The sequence below is a fragment of the Lactuca virosa genome, chromosome 2, assembly GCF_052849685.1.
Source record: "Lactuca virosa cultivar CGN04683 chromosome 2, Lactuca_virosa_CGN04683_v6, whole genome shotgun sequence".
NCBI classification, from domain to species: Eukaryota; Viridiplantae; Streptophyta; class Magnoliopsida; order Asterales; family Asteraceae; genus Lactuca; species Lactuca virosa.
The window spans coordinates 209544410-209563725 of NC_136427.1; the positions used below are offsets into that span (position 1 = coordinate 209544410).

The window sequence follows — 19316 nt, forward strand, 5'->3', positions numbered from 1 at the left end:
TTAGTCAATTAAAACCCAACTTTTAAATTCTTATAAATGAATTGAAAATGATAGGAAATAGAAAATACCATACGTTTACAACCCTTGTAAAGTGTTAAATACTAAATATCACATAAACTAAATATGCATAAACTAGCTTCTAAAAATGGAGTAAAGAGGGGTAGTAATGGAATCAGTAGCATGATTATGCTTAAAAGCTAAAACTTAGAAGTTTGAAGTAGAACTTACTGTAGAAAATCAAACTAATAGACACGCAAGGAAACCGACAAATAATATTGAGAATTATGTGTCGATTAGTTGCGAATAATAGATCCAATTATTATTATTATATTTACCAAGTTTCGTCCAAAACCAGATCAATCCTTCACGATTAGATCTGATTATAAGAAAGGAAGAAGAAGACTGTCATGTTGTTGGACGAAAGTAAATGCAAGACAAAAAAGTAAAACCGACATGTTGATGGCTGATCTTGAACTTCAAATAACTGCACGGATCGGACTCCTGTCCTTAAAGGTTTTTACTTCGCTTCTACTGACTGTAAGCAACAGAGTAAAACCCCAAGATTTAATGCAGATCTATCGACTTTCCAACAGCACTGGAAATCGATAAAGACAAAGCGAATACTCGGAAACTAGAAGAAAAAACCGCAGAGAGTGGGAGAGAGCTCTAAATTTCGTGAGTGTCAAATGGCTCCTAGGGAGCAGTATTTATAGGTATCGAAACCCTAGAAGGCATGAAACGGGCCCCCATAGGCCGGCCCCAGAAACCCTAGGGCGACGACTTGCTCTCCAAGCAAGTCGTTTCCTGATCCTTCTAGAATGCCCCGATGACTTATCCTCCACGAAGTCAACGTCGGTCAACCATTTGACCGGATCGGTCAAACCGGTTTGACCCGCCTAAATCGCGCCATTTTGCGCACTCGCGGCGTCGGCTAGTGCTAGGCTAGGCTAGGCGCCCGCGTGGGCTTGGCCCATTCCTTTGATCCACTAAAGCCTTTGAAGGCCTATCAAGGGAATAAGCTTATAAACCCACAAAAGTTTCTTCCCCCCACCAATGTGGGATACAAAGGAAATTGCCAACTTGCAAATCCTTTGTATACATAAAGTTCCAACAATCCCCCACCAAGTTGGAAAGTTTCCTTTCACTCAGACAGATGATGTTACTTGGGTGTCACGAAGATTAAACCCTAGTTTAATGAGAACAAACAAGAAGAGACCGATTCAATGGTATCCTTATAGGTTTAAACCATGAACCTTAATGACCTCTCCGGTTTACCCCCACACATCACAAGTCATCTTTGTGTTCTCCCTGAGCGCTAATATGGCAATGCGCTATAAACCCTTTTCATGATCCTTTAGAAGATAAACCACTAATCTTCACTTGAGGCAGCACCACCTCTAGATCATATAGGCAAAGTTTTACATCATCTGCGTTGCTTAGATGTCTCCAAAACTTTGTTAAGAGTCGTAACTCAACCTCGTTCTCGGCAACGACGTACTATCCTACCTCACATGGATCTATCAATAATGATAGCACCTTCTACCGTTAGTGACTTCGTTGTTACCCTTTAAACTTGAGAATTAGGAGCACTAATGTCAAGTTGGGTTTCCATCACTAAGCGATTCTATTGTGGTTTTAGACCCATGACTCTCATGGTAGATGTAACCAAATCTCTCGTCAGAGGTTTGGTAAACGGATCTGCCAAGTTTCTACTTGTCTTGACATAGACAGCCTTGATGGTACCACTCTCAATTAGTTGTCTCACAAAATTGTGCCGCAGACCTACATGTCTCGACTTCCCATTATATACCGCATTATATACTTTAGACAGTGCGGCCTCACTGTCACGGTACATGGGTATTGAAGGCATAGGGATATCCCACAAACGGATATCCATAAGTAGATCTCGAATCCACTCTGCCTCTTTGCCCGCTGCTGCTAAGGCAATTAGTTCTCCTTTAATCGTTGAATGAGCTATGCATGTCTGTTTCTTGCTCGCCCAAGAAATAGCATCACCAGCTAGAGTATAAACCCAACCACTTGTTGATTTTGAATCACTAGTGTGATCAATCCAACTGGCATCGGAATAACCTTCAAGTATTCCGTTAGATGACGAATACGTCAACTCAAAAGTACTTGTCCTTTTCAGGTATCCTAGTACTCTACCCACTGCCTTCCAGTGCTCCGTCCCTGGATTAACAGTATACTGACTCAGTTTGCTTACAGCGAATGCGATGTCAGGTCGAGTGCAGTGAGTAGCATACATCATGCTTCCAACTGCACTAGCATATTCTAGTTGAGCCACTGCTCGACCAGAATTCACCTTTAGTTTCACACTTGAATCAAAAGGAGTGTTGAATTCTTTAATGTTCAAATGTTGAAACTTTGTCAGAATTTTCTCTATGTAATGAGATTGACTCAGAGAAATCTGACCACCTGTCCTTTTCACCTTGATACCAAGAATTGTATCAACTTCTCCAAGATCTTTCGTCTTAAAGTTCGAGGATAGGTATTTCTTCGTCTCAAGAATACCTTCTAGGTGAGTGCCAATGATCAACATATCATCAACATAAAGACATATAACAACTATGTAATCGGATGTATGTTTAGAATAAATACATATGTCAGCACTATTGTGCTGAAAACCAAAGGCAGTCACAGTGGTGTCAAATCTCTCATGCCACTGTTTAGGAGCTTGCTTCAACCCGTACAAGGATTTAACAAGTCTACACACTTTGTTTTCTTGTCCAGGTATCACGAAACCTTCAGGTTGCTCCAAGTAAATCTCCTCCTTGAGATAACCATTTAGAAAGGCTGTCTTCACATCCATTTGATGAATGCACAATCCTTTCAAAGCTGATATTGCTATGAGAGTTCTAATAGAACTAATCCTAGCAACTGGGGCATAGGTATCAAAATAATCAATACCTTCTCGCTGCCTATAGCCCTTAGCAACTAATCTTGCTTTATAGGCAGATATGGATCCATCTGGATGATACTTTCTCTTGAATATCCACTTGGATCCTATAAGTTTTCTCCCCTTGGGTAGATCAGCTAATTCCCAAGTTCCATTACCCATGATTGAATCCATTTCGTCATTGATGGCTTCCTTCCACAAAGGCGCATCTCGAGACGTCATGGCTTCAGTAAAGGTCTTAGGATCATCATCCAAATTAATGGCAAAGATGACCTCTCTCGTCACTTTCTTTTGTGTTCCTTCGACCAAATAAGAGTAGAAATCGTCTCCAAAACTTTTCTCTATTCTATCCCTAGTACTTCTCCTTGGTTCCTCTATAATAGGAGGAGGTGGGAGTAATTCTCGAGAAGTACTTGTAGGTGTTGTATGACTGGAGTTTTCTTCATCCCTAAAAAATTTGTCCTCAAAGAATTCCACATCTCTGGATTCCACAACAACACCTGATTCAATATCTAATAACCGGTAAGCCTTGCTATTGTGAGCATATCTAATAAATATACTCTTATTAGCTCGTGCTCCCAATTTAGTTCGCTTAGGATCGGGAGTCCGATAATACGCAACACACCCCCACACTTTCAAATAGTCCAGGTTAGGCTTTCTACCTTTCCACAACTCATAAGGGCTTGTAGGAATCACACGACTAGTGATCCTATTATGAACATAGCAAGCAGTCAATAGTGCTTCCCCCCACAGATTTTTTGGTTGACCCGATTGGTTCAACATACAGTTGACCATCTCACAAAGGGTTCGGTTCTTTCTTTCAGCCAAACCATTCTGTTGGGGAGTATATGGTGAAGTTCTCTCATGTTTGATTCCATTCTCTTCACAGAATGTGTCAAACTCCTGGTTGAAATATTCCCCGCCTCTATCTGAGCGAAGAATTTTGATGTGTCTTTCAAGTTGATTTTCGACCTCAGCCTTATACCGCTTAAATGCATCAAAAGCTTCATCTTTTGATCTCAGCAAATAAACATGTAGATATTGACTGAAGTCATCACAGAATGTGATGAAATACCTTTTTCCTCCTCGAGTAAGGATTCCATTTAACTCACATATATCAGAATGAATCAACTCAAGTAATGATGTATTTCTCTTAACTGATGGAAATGGTTTCTTAGTGAACTTTGATTTCACACATGTTTCACATTTTTCAAAATCTTTTGTGTCATATTTTAACATTCCTTTAGTTTGCATTTTTTCAATATTTTTAACATTAGTGTGAGCTAAACGTTTATGCCATAAAGAAATTGAACAAACAAAATAACCAGAAAAGTTCACTTCATTCACATTAGCAACCAATCCACCAATTACATCATCATCAACACTTGACACACTAGCAACACTAGAACTACCACTCACAACACTAGGACCACTCACACTACCCTCATCACTAAGGCACAAACGATACATCCCTGAACAATTGTTCGCCCTCCCAACATATCTTCTGCCTTTAGTGATCACAATTTTGCCTCTCTCAAGCACCATCTTGAACCCTCCCTTGTCAAACTTGTCCGCAGAAACCAACCCTTTCGAGATAGTAGGAACATGAAGAACATCTCGAAGGGTTACCCATTCACCACGTGTGAACTTCAACCGAACATCACCTCTTCCTTGAACTTCAGCTCTGTGTCCATCAGCACAGACGACGACCGTCCCATCTGGCATTGGGCGGTAAGTGCGAAAGCTCTCTCGTTGCCCATAAACATGCACAATGGCTCCAGTGTCCACGAACCATCCTCGAGCACTGATTGCTCGGGTAAGGGAGGAGATCATAAAAATCTCTCCAAGGTTCACACTTGCCACCATGTCAGTCACCTGCTCGACTGCATGTGCTACCGGTCCTGATTTGCGATCCTTGCATTCTCTCGCATAGTGCCCAATCTCTCCGCAGACGTGGCAAGGTCCGACCCTCTTCGGCTTTGAGTTAGGATTATGATGTCCCGATTTCTTGAAGCTTTGTTTCTTGGGTCCGAAGTTCTTCTTGTTCTGTCCCCCAGACTTGCCTTTGTGACTAGAACCCCCAGCTGACATGTGATGCACACTCGATCCGACTTTACCACGCTTGTCCCTGATGCGAGTTTCCTCCTCAATGCGGAGGTGTTTCATCAGATCATCCAAGGAGTAGTCCTTAGACTTATGCATCATTCTCTTAGAGAAATCTTTCCACGAGGGTGGCAGTTTTGTGATAATCGCACCAACCTGAAAGAGTTATGGAATAGAGATGGAGAGTGCGTTCAACTTGTTGACCATGACTTGCAGTTCATGCACTTGATCCATGATTGATTTGTCATCAGCCATTTGAAACTCTAGGTACTTAGACACAAGGTACTTGTTAGTACCTTCCTCATGTGCCTTGTACTTAAGTTCCAATGCATTCCATAGCTCTCTTGGATCTTTGACCGGCGCGTAAAGATCATAGAGCCGATCAGATAGGGAGTTCTTGATGTGACCCACACACAGTTCCTCAGACTCTGTACACAGAGTCCTTTGCTTTTCCAGTTCTGCGATGATCGCTGGGTCCACAGTTTTCCCCACCTCGGGAATTGGATTAGCAGGAATTGGTGCCAGTTCTGGGTCCAACACAAAGGAGAGCTTCAAAACATGAAGCATGAACTTGACCTTTCCGGCCCAACGGGTGTAGTTCTGACCATCGAATTGGTCAAGTTTGTCAAACTCTTGGTTCATGAAGTGGAGGCTAGCAGTAGTGTCCATTAGTCTCTTGATTTATCACAAAATAAAAAACCTTTAAGAATGTAGAAAATCAAACTAATAGACACGCAAGGAAACCGACAAATAATATTGAGAATTATGTGTCGATTAGTTGCGAATAATAGATCCAATTATTATTATTATATTTACCAAGTTTCGTCCAAAACCAGATCAATCCTTCACGATTAGATCTGATTATAAGAAAGGAAGAAGAAGACTGTCATGTTGTTGGACGAAAGTAAATGCAAGACAAAAAAGTAAAACCGACCTGTTGATGGCTGATCTTGAACTTCAAATAACTGCACGGATCGGACTCCTGTCCTTAAAGGTTTTTACTTCGCTTCTACTGGTTGTAAGCAACAGAGTAAAACCCCAGGATTTAATGCAGATCTATCGACTTTCCAAAAACACTGGAAATCGATAAACACAAAGCGAATACTCGGAAACTAGAAGAAAAAACCGCAGAGAGTGGGAGAGAGCTCTAAATTTCGTGAGTGTCAAATGGCTCCTAGGGAGCAGTATTTATAGGTATCGAAACCCTAGAAGGCATGAAACGGGCCCCCATAGGCCGGCCCCAGAAACCCTCGGGCGACGACTTGCTCTCCAAGCAAGCCGTTTCCTGATCCTTCTAGAATGCCCCGATGACTTATCCTCCACGAAGTCAACGTCGGTCAACCATTTGACCGGATCGGTCAAACCGGCTTGACCCGAACTCGTCAAAAATAAAAGCTCATCAGCTCCCAGCGACCGATGCGTAGAAGGCATGAAACGGGCCCCCATAGGTCGGCCCCAGAAACCCTAGGGCGACGACTTGCTCTCAAAGCAAGCCGTTTCCTGATCCTTCTAGAATGCCCCGATGACTTATCCTCCACGAAGTCAACGTCGGTCAACCATTTGACCGGATCGGTCAAACCGACTTGACCCGAACTCGTCAAAAATAAAAGCTCCTCAGCTCCCAGCGACCGATGCATCGTGCGCCTAAATCACGCCATTTCGCGCACTCGCGGTGTCGGCTAGTGCTAGGCTAAGCTAGGCGCGCGCGTGGGCTTGGCCCATTCCTTTGATCCACTAAAGCCTTTGAAGGCCTATCAAGGGAATAAGGTTATAAACCCACAAAAGTTTCTTCCCCCCACCAATGTGGGATACAAAGGAAATTGCCAACTTGCAAATCCTTTATATACATAAAGTTCCAACACTTACATTTACTGATTTAAAGAAGCTGTGATGAGTAGAAGACTGGGAAAGTGTTTGCCCAGTTGCTTTACTTGCTTTTAGTCTATACCAAGAATCAATATTTATAGTTCGATCTACAGTTCGAATGAGCAAATCGAATGTGAAATCAGAAATCGCAAATTAGGAAGGATCGATAGGAGTACTTAGTGAACTTTGAGCAGGGGCGACTCATCTAATTTAGAGGCTCTAAGCAAACCAAAAAATTGGGGCCCTTTAAGTAAGCAAAGGGTTTTGAACTTGAGACATTTAGTTTTATAAACGAATGTTTTTACCACCAAGCCAAACTTCAACTTGTCTTTATATCCCCAAAAATACGTATATATAACAGAATAAACTTTGAAATTGGGGGCCCTTTAGAATTAGGGGCCCTAAGCCCTTGCTTAATTTTTCATAATGTAGAGCCGACCCTGACTTTGAGTACCTTGCAATCCCGCAACAGAAGCTAGAAGATAGATCGATGTCGTAAATCGTAATCGGGCAAGCAGAAGCAAATATAAATGATCGATCGAGGCGTATAGGAGAGACGAGATGTGGGAGCGGCGTGTGAAAGGGTGAGGATTTTTGGGTGAAAATTTCAAATGAACGTGACCCTAGCTGCTCCTTTTCAATTTTTACTTAATTTTTTTTAAAATTTATAATTGAAAATTTAATTTTCGGTTATCGGATATCAGGAGTACCCGAAATTTCTTGAATCAATATTTGTATACGAATCCGAAAGTATAGATATCCGAATTTCTGATAATCAAAAATTCGGATATCAAAAATTCAAATATCCATTAGTTCAAGGGGTAGAACTTCTAGCGATTGAAAGAACATGTTACGGAGCACCCTATTAGTAGAAGAAAGTAAGAAATTTACTAAGACAAATAAGCTTGCTAAATAGAGAATGCTTCTGCAAACAAGCTACGTTCGTTAGGGGTGTGTTTAGTTTGTGAACACGATCACAATCGGAATAACTGAAAATCGAAAGTGACAAATCACATAACCGAAGCCTGGACCGATATAAAAGAGTAGGTTTTGGTTCAGCTTTGGGTTTGGGCTAGTTATATCGGTCTCAAAACCATTTATGATCGAAAATACTTGACTTGTTGTTACAGAACCGAAAATAACCAAAAAAACAAGACATGTTAGTATATAAAATTTGTAAAGGGGGATTTCATGTCTCGTACAACAGAATGATCTATGACAATAAAATATTATATTTTATATTAAAAAAATCAACTCTAATACCTTTTGTTTGGCGACCTGTAAATGAGTCGATACATAACCAAATAACGCATTTTCATAGTCTAACATTAAGCCAAAAAATTGAACTACATTCTGGAAAAAAAAAGGTCGATGGAATTATAACGAAACAGTTATGATTGTTTAAAGTGGAGTAAAAATTATACATACTGCAAAATAAGCAACAAATCAGCTTTGATACCCTATGTTTAGGGTTGTAAGTCGGTTGATATTTAACAAAATAAGGTGTTTTCATATTATAATATTAAGCCAGAACATTTAACTTTAGCTCAATCGGACTTACAACGAAGTAGTTATCCGGTATTAGGGAACTGATAACCGGGCTGGGTACGCCTATTTGGTTCCAACCGGTTCCGAGTCAAATTTTCAGTCAAAAAGTTCATCCCTAGCTTCCGCGACCAGTTGTCTCCACGCCTAAGTTGTTTCAAAAGCCAAGCAGAATGTTAATTCGTTGATGACTTATGAAAATTCAGGAAAACAGTTACAACTTCTAGATAAACGTTTATAACTTCTCAAAACTGTTTTGTCAACCTTATCCATATTGTCGGTATAGATAGAAGTCATAATTAAGATTTTTTTACCCACAACGAAAAAATAAACAAATTGCATAGTCTTAGTATCTTTGCTTTCGAGTTTTGCCAAGACTGAAAGTGGTTTTGATTGAATACCGGATACCCTATATTAAATTTCGTAATACTCAGACAGTAAAAATTTGGCATGTTTGGTAACAAGTTTTTGAGATTTTATAAGAGAGTTTTTGCAACTTTTAAAAAGAGCTCGAAGTACCCCAAAAAAAAAATCTTTGTCTGGGAGCATGAACATAAAATTTTTATTTTAGAATAAAAACTTCTAATATAAAATTTATTTCAAGTAATGTTAAAAAAAACCTCTACCTATTTTAACAAAATTATTGAGTTGTCCTTAAAAAACCGCGTACATATTTATTTATATTAATTCTAATAACGTCCAATCTTCAAAGGTAATAAGTTTTATTCTCCCCATACACAACATCGATCCACATCATTCCTCTTGAGATTATACATGTGTTCATGTATTCACCTCCCGATACTTCTATATCACACAGTTCTTTTAGAATTAGGCCCCAAAATTATATCTACAACTGATAAATAAATGTAGTTATAATATGAACATATTGAGTTGTAGATGTTATTAATGTATATAGATGGTTGAATTTGGAAAATAAAATTGATCGGTTGTTTATGTTCTATGAAGACCATGGTAGTGAAGCTTATTTAATCACATGTTTGCTAGTTAAGCAATATAGTATCAGGTGTTGTTTTTCCTCTTTGAGGTCGGGGGTTTAAATCATGTTTGGGACGTAGGTGGAATTAAGAATAGTTTAGGAATAGGTTAAATTTGTAGTTAAAAAGACATGTCATGTATATTTTCTGCAAAGCACATTATCATATGATGCTAGATGGTCTCGAATAATGATAATACGAAAAGTCACATCATATCATACTATATTATAAATGAAACATTTTTTCTTTCACCACATTCATTTGAAACTCTCATTCATTTGAAACTCCAATGACTTTTCAATTTTTTTCTAATAATAATTATAAGTTGGTTAATAAGGTTAAATAAATATCAAATCTAAAGTGTAATCATATATAAACTAAATTTTAATATTAAAAGAATATATTTACTCCTACTTATAAAGTTATATTTTTTAACTTTTTACATATTATACTTAATTTATTAGTTTTAATATATTGTTGGAAGTAACCATATCATTTTAAAGCTACAACTTTTGAACAATTTGTATAAAATATTTAAATTATAAACTTAAATATAACATTACATAACCAACTTAAATATAAATTTTAGTTTAACTTAAACAACCCAAATAATATTTTGTAAATAGTTAAAAGTGATAAATTGTAGTGTCTTTCTAATAATGATTATAATTTGGTTAATAAGGTTAAATAAATATCAAACCTAAAGTGTAATCATAAATAAACTAAATTTCAATATTAAAATATTATCTTTACTTCTACTTATAAAGTTATGTATTTAACTTTTAACATATTATACTTAATTTATTACATTTAATATGTTGTTGTATGTAAATCATTATCAATTTAAAGCTACAACTTTGGAACAGTTTGGACAGAATACTTAAACTGTTAATTTACATATAACATTATAGTGTTAACTTAAATATAAATTTCAGTTCCATTTAAAAAACCCAATGAATATTTTGTGAATAGTTAAAAGTGATAAATTGTAGTGCTAAATGCAAAAACTAAATTATAATATCAATTTAACTAAAATATTTCCTAAAGATATTTGTATGATTGTTAAAAGTTTTCAAATAAATAGATTAAAATAACTTACAATAACAATAGTTAAAAATAGCTCTATATAAATGATTATATTGTTATCTTTAAAATCAAAAAATAATGTCTGGTTTTTAAATAATTATAATGATAGAAATTAAAACGTTAAGAAAATAAATTTTAGAAAATTAATTAATAACAACAAAAACTATAAATATCATTAAGCCATATATTATATTTAATTTTATTAATGAGTAACTCGTGGGTAGAAGTCATTCAAACGGATGAGATTATACAGTTATAATAGATGTATATATTTTATCATATAATTCAAAATAATCAATATATTATATCAATTTGGTATACGAATTATTATATTAAATTTAACATCAACGTTATTGTTATATTTAAAAAAAAACATATATTTGTAAATATTTCAACTATATAGGTGTTTCTGCGCAACGCGCGGGCATTCGCCTAGTATATGTATATTATCATACTTATTTATATTATAGGTAAATGTTATTTGATTGTTAAATGTTATGGATACAAGGTTCCATATTCCAAAAACAAGATATCATCAATGTCAAATTGAAAATGAGCCTCTAAATAATATGCAACAAGCTTTCAATCGTTCTCATTCATCGTTACAAAGTTTGTTACAAAGTTTAGAGTCATGAAAATTGATAAATAAATAAATAAAAACCCTAATAGAATGCCTAATTTTAGTGTTTAAACACAAAGACCTTATTATGGGTTATTTGTTTTCAATAGCTACATTTATGGTAACTCAAAGGAATACATGATGTTTACAACATCCAAATTACATAACATATGATGAACTTCATTTGCTTTGCTTAACTACATTCGTGATAACACATTATTTTTTTAATTTGGTTGAACATCCAAATTACATAGCGTATTATGAACTTGTTGATATTTATGGCGACGGTACACTTAATGAAGATTTATATGAATCCCTATTCTAATAAAAGAATAGGTTGATTGTCATTTTGTCACGTGTCACCTTATTAGACCTCATAATTAATGTCATGTCACATGTTAATCTATTGATTATCCATTTTAAATTTCAAAATTTAAATTTTCCACACTAATTACATTAAATTAAATAACATTAAAATTAAAATTAAAATAAAATTAATACATATTATAAGGTCACCTACTTATTTAAATCAACGATTGTAATTTCATATAACTAAAAAAAATATCTTTTAATTAATAATTTATTTAAAATAATTGATTAATAATTTTTAATTTTTACTATCAAAGTTTAATTAATTTTGTAACTGTAGTTCCCAACGGTTATAAACTAATGATCTAATAATATGAAGTGTATCTATAATGATATTGTTACTTTAATATATAATGTTCGACTTTATTGATTTTACAACTAGACTTTTTAAGTTTTTGTAATGGAACAAAGTTATGCAAATAATAATAATAATAATAATAATCAATTTTAAAGTTATAATTTAGACAATGAATTTGTTTTCATCTTTATGTTTCAATTGTTTTATTCAAGTTTTTTTTTTTTCTTTTTTTGTAATTTTAAAAGATTTCAAAAATTTACAGCTATTTTTTCCAAGAGGCTTAGATTGTGTCTTGTTAGATTCAGACCATTTGATATCACAGTTAGAAGCCCTCTCTTACCGCGTCTTGTAAAAAGTTGAGTCCGACTTAATCAGGCTTTGACTCAATCAGATCCGACTCAATCAAACAACTCCAAGCCCAAGCCTATCTTCACACATACCATTATTAATACCATTAATATGGAAGGGAAGAAAAGAAGATGAACACAAAAACAAAACTATATGAATTTCTTATATCCAAATAATATACCTATACATCATATGTCTCCATTACACAAGTCTACAAATTTGGTGTAAAAACAACCAAACCATACCAAATAATCAGGAATGATTATGATACGTATCCCACTCAAATTTAGGTTGAGAAAAAACTTGATAATCAATGGGTCCATCTACAACATTCTCAACACTTTGTATACTCTGCAACAATGCAGGCTGAAATCCATCATTCTCAGTAGGCCAAACCCAAAGCTTATGCACTACCAAAACACCAAGAGTCAATATAGCTTGCAACTTTTTCAAATCCCCTCTAACCAAAAAAAAGAAAACCATGGACACAAGAAACAAATCAACACAAATCCTCATAATAAACAAAACCGTATCCATCAACCTCCCATCATTGCCAGCTGGAAACCCTCTCACTCTGTACACAAACAGAAAGTTGTACTTATCCACCACGTATCTGTATCCAAAATAAATCGCACCCACAGGAACTATAAGGGGCGAAAACGACGAATAGATTAACGTGAGGGCAAAAATCGTTAAATTAAACGCGTAATATTGCGCAAAATCAAACGCTTGTTTTGGGACAGGTGAAGTTCTACTAATCGGATACTCGTGTAAACTGTAATTATTATCCTCGTTGTTCCTATTATGCCCTTGATTCGGTGCAATTAGTGGTCTCACAAGTCCTTCAGTAGCGTTTTCTTCAAGGGCGTATTCGTCATTTTGCTCTGGGACTAGGTCGAGCATGTCGTTCTTTTGAAACTTTTGTAGCTTTTTTTTGATCCATGGTATTGGTGCTAAAAGATCGAAGGAGATTCCTAAGAAAGTTGAAGTGATCAAGAATGCTACAGAAGAAAGGCAGGATCTTGATAAGAAGGAGGCGCTCATGTATTGTTCGATTCGTTTACAATCTTCTCCATCTAAATAACATCTACCCATTTTCAAGATTAGGCTTTCTAAAGATGATTCAACTAGGGCTCTTAATAGAATTAGGTTTACTAAAAAGAAGCACACCATTTTCAAAAGTGCAGCTCTTTGTTCTCCAGAAACAGTGAAGTGTTTTTCGAATTTAGAAAGATATGAGAGGGTGGAAGGGACGATTACGTACATGCTTATGAAGATAAGAACATTTGGGAGAAATTGGAAGATTATAGTTGCTAACCAGCTTGAGCTTTGTAGCCATGTTAACCATAATTGAGCATTATCCATGGCTTCTGCGTTTATGATTCTCCCTGCACTTTTTAGGGCACTGATTACAGCAAGAGGTGAGCTGCAAAAGAGAAGGAGGAGTAACAGAAATGAGTTTACGAAGATTCTTCTGACTTTCAAAGATAGCTTAGTGGACCCCAGATGATTCCAGTATATATCAGTTGCTAAAGGTGCCCTTTCAACTTTCCAATGGTTTTTTTGAAGTTGTAACTCTGTGATAGAGAAGAATCTGCCTACACGTTTTTTCTTTTCATTACGAAAATCTTCAACTGCTTTGTTAGCAGTGTAAACATCTTTGAACACTATGAATGCAACTCCAGCACCCTTTGCTCTTCCATCTTTATAAGCTGCCATTTCCATTTCGAGATCAGCTCTGCGTTCCTGTAGTTTTCTTAATTTTTCATCATCTGAAAACCCGAGAAAATCACTGATTCGTCTCCATGAATCCTTCAGGGATTGCCAGAAAGTATGCAGTTTTGATTGGATTCCATCATGATGATCAACTAGGATGCCGTAGTTTGTATCTTCATAGAACAAAGCTTCTGATTCCATTTTGTTTACTAATTTTGTGACATCTTCTCTTACTTTCACCAAGTCTGTGACTAGATCGTCTAAAGCACATAGATCCATGGGGAGTATAACTTTGTAAACCTTTCCAGGGTACTTATGTTGGAAGTACTCCATTAAGGCATCCCTTGCGGGCCCTATGTTTTTGGGGATTCCTTGTATCATTAGAGTGAAAATGGCGGATGAATTGGCGCTACTAGGGTCACTAGGGTTTCCATATCCGTCTCTAAACCTTGTGATTTTCAAACTCCGTTCGATTTTATTAATTCCGTAATGAACTAAGATAACAACAAGCACGACGAACACAAAGTGAATCCAAAGTAAACCCGAACCTTTCGCGATATGATTGATCGTAGTCATTGAGAACTCATCCACCATAGACACTGTTCCCGCGTAAAGATTCAGCGGCAGTAGAACAGTGATGGAGAGTACCGAAATCAATAAAATTAACGAATAGCTCCCGCCCTCAATAAGAAGAAATTGAGCAGCATCAGCGCCGCAGTGGCGGGCGATCTCACGGCCAGTGGCGTGCCAAACCGCTAACAGCTTTGACAGAATGGCAGTGGGACCCGGCATGCGGCGGTGGTCGCTGCGGAGCTTGACGAGGACGAAGACGAGAACGCATGTGATGGTGCCGACGATGGATATGTTGAGGAGGTACTGTATGTTTCCATACCACGTCGTTTCGAAATCTTCATCGCCGGGGGACGACGGTGGAAGGGATTGAGTGTGATCATTCTTCATCGAGATGGTGAACGATGATTGTGGTGCGAGGTTCATGATGCGAGCAACTTGGGGCTCAAGAACCTCCTATCTTTTAGGGGTTTCAATTTTCATTCGGCGAATTCTTGATATTTGATTATGTATCGAAGAGAATTGGATTGATACCTTTCCGATTTAGGGTTAGGGTTTTAGTTGAAATTGGAATCGATGTAGTAATCTTGGTCGGGAGACAGCAAGAAAGAAAGGGATAAATTTGGTACTGTGGACCTCAGGAGGACTCAATGATGTTTAAAACATTAATAAATGAGTTATTTACATGGGAAGTTAATGTATTTTCCAAATATAAGAAATGTACAAAATTACATAGATTTTTCCTTGGGTAAATTACACTGATCACTGATCGTCCCTCGTGCATGTTTCCAAAAGCACGTTTGGTTCCTATTTTCAAAAATTAACTTGGATTGTCCCTCATTTTGTTAAAAGTTACACATTTCATCCATCGATGGTTTAAATTTACACGCTTCATCCCTTACGAGACATAAAATGACTATTATGCCCTTTTATTTTTCTTTTCCATTTCATTTAATGTTATAATTATTATTATTAATTTAAAATTAAAAGAAAAAATAGAGCAACCACCACCGGATCGAACACACCACCTGCATCTTTTAGACACCATAATTTCATCGCCACCTTCCCAGTTCCACCCTTATTCCACCTTTTTTCCTCAATCAAACACCTTATACCACCTTAAAACCCACCGCCAACTTCCTACCTCCTCCTTTGTCGGGTTACACCACCATCGGAACACTCTTGTTGCACTCGTGTTCACCGTCACAAACCGCAACCAACACCCACTTTAAACCTAACATGGATCTTCCTTCAACAATTCCCTTTTGATGCAAAATCATACACTAAAAAGCATCCACCTCTAAACACTTCACTGACATAGCCGATCTATCCCTCAAAACCCCTTTGTAAACTGAAGACATTTCTCCTCCCCAGCAAACTCGTATCTCGCATCGGAAACGTATCGGATGGCAGACTCGATTTCTTCTAACTTGAAACTTTGTAATGAGTTTGATTTGGCACAAAACCCTCTGGTACCACTGAAACTAAGGTTTCAAACGGAGGCGGAGGCGGAAAATAGCATATTTGTTCTTCTTTTTATGTTCAATGAGGGTGATGGCGTAGATAAAGGGTGTTGGCAGGAGTACAATTGAAGGGTGATGTACAGACGATGGGCGATGGCGGCGATGGTTGCTCCGATGATTGCCTTGCACCTATAGTGGCTGAGATAGGGTTCGTGCGATGCACAAAAAGAAATAGAGGAGATGTGTGGTCGTCGACTGGGTTGTAGAAGAGAGAATACGGTGGCTGAGTAGATTTCTTCGGTGGCTACTTCATGGTTGTCGGCGGCTTCATGGTTGTTGTCTGTCGATAGTTAGAGAGGAAAATGGGGAAACGTGTATGGGGAAAGAAAAGGGGGAGGGAGGGTGAAGATGCTTTTTTTTCTTTTTTCTTTTTAAAGTAAAACTAATAAATGAATAAAAGAAAATTAAAAAAGAAATTGTTAAGGGTAAAATAGTCATTTCATGTCCATAAGGACTAACCGTGCAAGAAAAAACAAACTTAGGGACGATCCGAGTTAATTTTTGAAAATAGGGACTAAACACGCTTTCTGAGATATGCACGATGGATGATTGGTGTAATTTACCCTTTTCCCTTTAGTTTTTCAAGGCGTAAAACTATTGTAGCTCTTTCGCGCTTAGTCTATGCAGTTTTAAAAACTTGTTGTTCGATCCTTTTGGCCAACGCCATCCGAATAAGTCGTTAGTACATCCCATGTGGCCACATGGCTTACCATGTTTATAGCTAAATGAGGCCAAATGCTTACGTTAAATGCCACACAGGGCACCGACATTTTATCTCTCAACTAACCCTTTAACGTCTCCCTTGTTGATCTTTACCACTTACTTTCACACTTGCAGATACATATGAACAAATCTCTCCATTCCCCTCTCATTCAGTCAACGAATCAATTGTGATTAGTAACGTTCCAAAAATACCAATAAAAATGTTCATTTTTGAATCATCGAATCCATACAAACATTTGTTCCAAAACCAATCATAGTAAAATGTATCTCTCAAACATCAGAGTAAAACAGTAGCATTCAGTGCGGAAAAGCCATCAGGGGATGTTGTGCAGTCAAGTCGGGTCCTTCCCTTTGGAACTAGAAGTACCTAAAAATATTTAAACCACAAAACCGTAAGCACAAAGCTTGGTGAGTTCCCCGAAATACCACAAACTATACATAAGATAGTGTATGTTATGGGCCAAGTCATAGTCTTGTAGTCACTTCCTGCCATGGGCCAAATCATGATCTTTCCTTGCAATGTCGAGGGCCAAATCATGGTCTTACATACAAGTGTCAAAGGCCACCACCTAGTCTTCCATGCAAGTATCACGAAGACAACTAGCATCCTACATACAAATGCCAAGAGCCAGACCATGTTCTTACATACAATTGCCAACAGCCAAATTGTAACGACCCAGAAATCAAGGGTAAAAATTTCATTTTTATTATAGTCAAAACCAAATATCTTTAAATCCAAGTATTCCAAAACATTTCTAATTAAAAACATTTATCAGAGTTCATCCCAAAATCACATAATACGGAAAACACGAGTGTGTGTGTTGCGATCAAGCTGAGCCATTCCTTTCCAAAACAATGATACCTGAAACCATAAACAAAACTGTAAGCACGAAGCTTAGTGAGTTCCCCATAGCATACCCCACACAATCCACATAACCACATAATCCATATTAGTTATAACAGCTACATAAACCATATCAATCACATAAGCCATGCATATAAACATATAGGGATGTCGTGGGTTCCTCCCAGGGTCTTACTCCAGGATGTCATAGGCTCCTCACATGGTCTTACACCTAAGTGTCATGGGCTTACCCGTGGTCTTTAATAGGAAAGCCATGGGCTCCCTACATGGTCTTACACCCAAGTGTCATGGGCTCCCCCCCCCCCATGGTCTTGACCTGAAAAGTCATGGGCTCCCCCACATGGTCTTACATCCAAGTGCCATGGGCTCCCCCCATGGTCTTTAATAGGAAAGCCATGGGCTCTCCACATGGTCTTACATCCAAGTGTCATAGGCTCTCCCATGGTCTTCCATACAAATATAACACATATACAACTAGCATACCTCCTAGCACATAACCACCTAACATGCCATATAACACTACATCAACTAGTGTACCACATATCATAAAATGGGTTGGCCTTGGTGCCTTCGACCCATTGGTATGGTGAGGAGACTCACCTCACACTACTGAAGTCCATTACAGGGAGTCCTTAGCTACTGTCCTGGCAACTCCCTGGGATATCAATACCAAAATATTACCCAATTAGCAATTGGGTTCCACACCATGATCCATAATCCACATCTTGGGGTAAAGTGACCATTTTACCCTTGGCCCAACAAGACTCATAACTAAGGCCCAAGCCCAAAACCATTAAGGTCCAAAATCATAATATCCATAAAAGCCTAATGTATGGCCCAATTTCCAATTGGGCCCCATTCCTTCGCATGGGCCTCAACCTAGAGCCCAATAATGTTTTTCTAGTCCAAAAGGTCCAAGTCAAAGTCAACATTTTGGTTGACTCAACTCGCCGAGTTGGTCCATCAACTCGTCGAGTCCTATGAGCCATAAATCCTGAAATCACGATCCAACTCGCCGAGTCCTTCCTCATACTCGTCGAGTTCTTCCCTATAGCAGGATCGGGACTTTTCACTATAACTCGTCGAGTTCTTCGGTCTTCAAAACCCCTGAAACCTTAGCCAACTCGCTGAGTCATCTCCTAGACTCACTGAGTCTGCTCAGTAGTCAGAAAAGGTTGGGCCCACGACCCAACTCGCCGAGTTGAATGAACAACTCGTTGAGTCCCTCTTAGTCTAAATCCATTAAGCCACTTTCAGTCGAGTTTAATGCTTCTAAACCATAGATCTGGTCCCCTAAAGCTAATATCTTACGTAAAGTTGCTAACTTTCCTTCCATGCATGGCCTTTTGGAGCATAAAAGGCCAAAATGACACCTTAAAGCTTGCATGGGGATTCCATGGCCATAAAGTTTGCACCTTTATGCCATGAAACCCCTTCTAGACCCCATATCGGAAAGCGTAATCACTTGGGATATCCAAGTCTCAAAAGCTAACATTCTTGGACCAAAAACCCCCATAAAAGTAAAATGAAGAGATCTAAGAAATCATTGAGCAAGTTTGAGACTTGCTTACTCGAAAATGCTGAGAATGGGAAGATGCTTCTAGATCTAAGAGCCTATTCTTGAATCCCCAAGCTTCGCATTCTCCCACAAGCTTCAATTCACACAAACTCACTCAAAAATGGCTCACACACTCTCACAATGCATTAGGGTTTGGGGCTTGGAGGTTGGAAATGAGGCCAAAACCCTAGAGGTAAGTTGTTTAAATAGGGTGT

The 19316-nt window shown here is 37.8% G+C and overlaps 1 protein-coding gene across 1 annotated transcript; it reads right to left on the reverse strand.

Moving 5' to 3' along the window:
- Window positions 1-12278: 12278 nt before the first annotated feature.
- Window positions 12279-15070, reverse strand: LOC145160120 (early-responsive to dehydration stress protein (ERD4)). The gene has a single exon (XM_079079226.1). It carries the CDS (start codon window positions 14856-14858, stop codon window positions 12399-12401), a length of 2460 nt encoding a protein of 819 aa, XP_078935352.1. The 5' UTR covers window positions 14859-15070; the 3' UTR covers window positions 12279-12398.
- Between the last annotated feature and the right edge of the window lie 4246 nt (window positions 15071-19316).

Excerpts from the sequence above, each read along its gene's own strand:
- LOC145160120 (XM_079079226.1), bottom strand. The coding sequence starts at position 14,858 with ATGAACCTCGCACCACAATCATCGTTCACCATCTCGATGAAGAATGAT.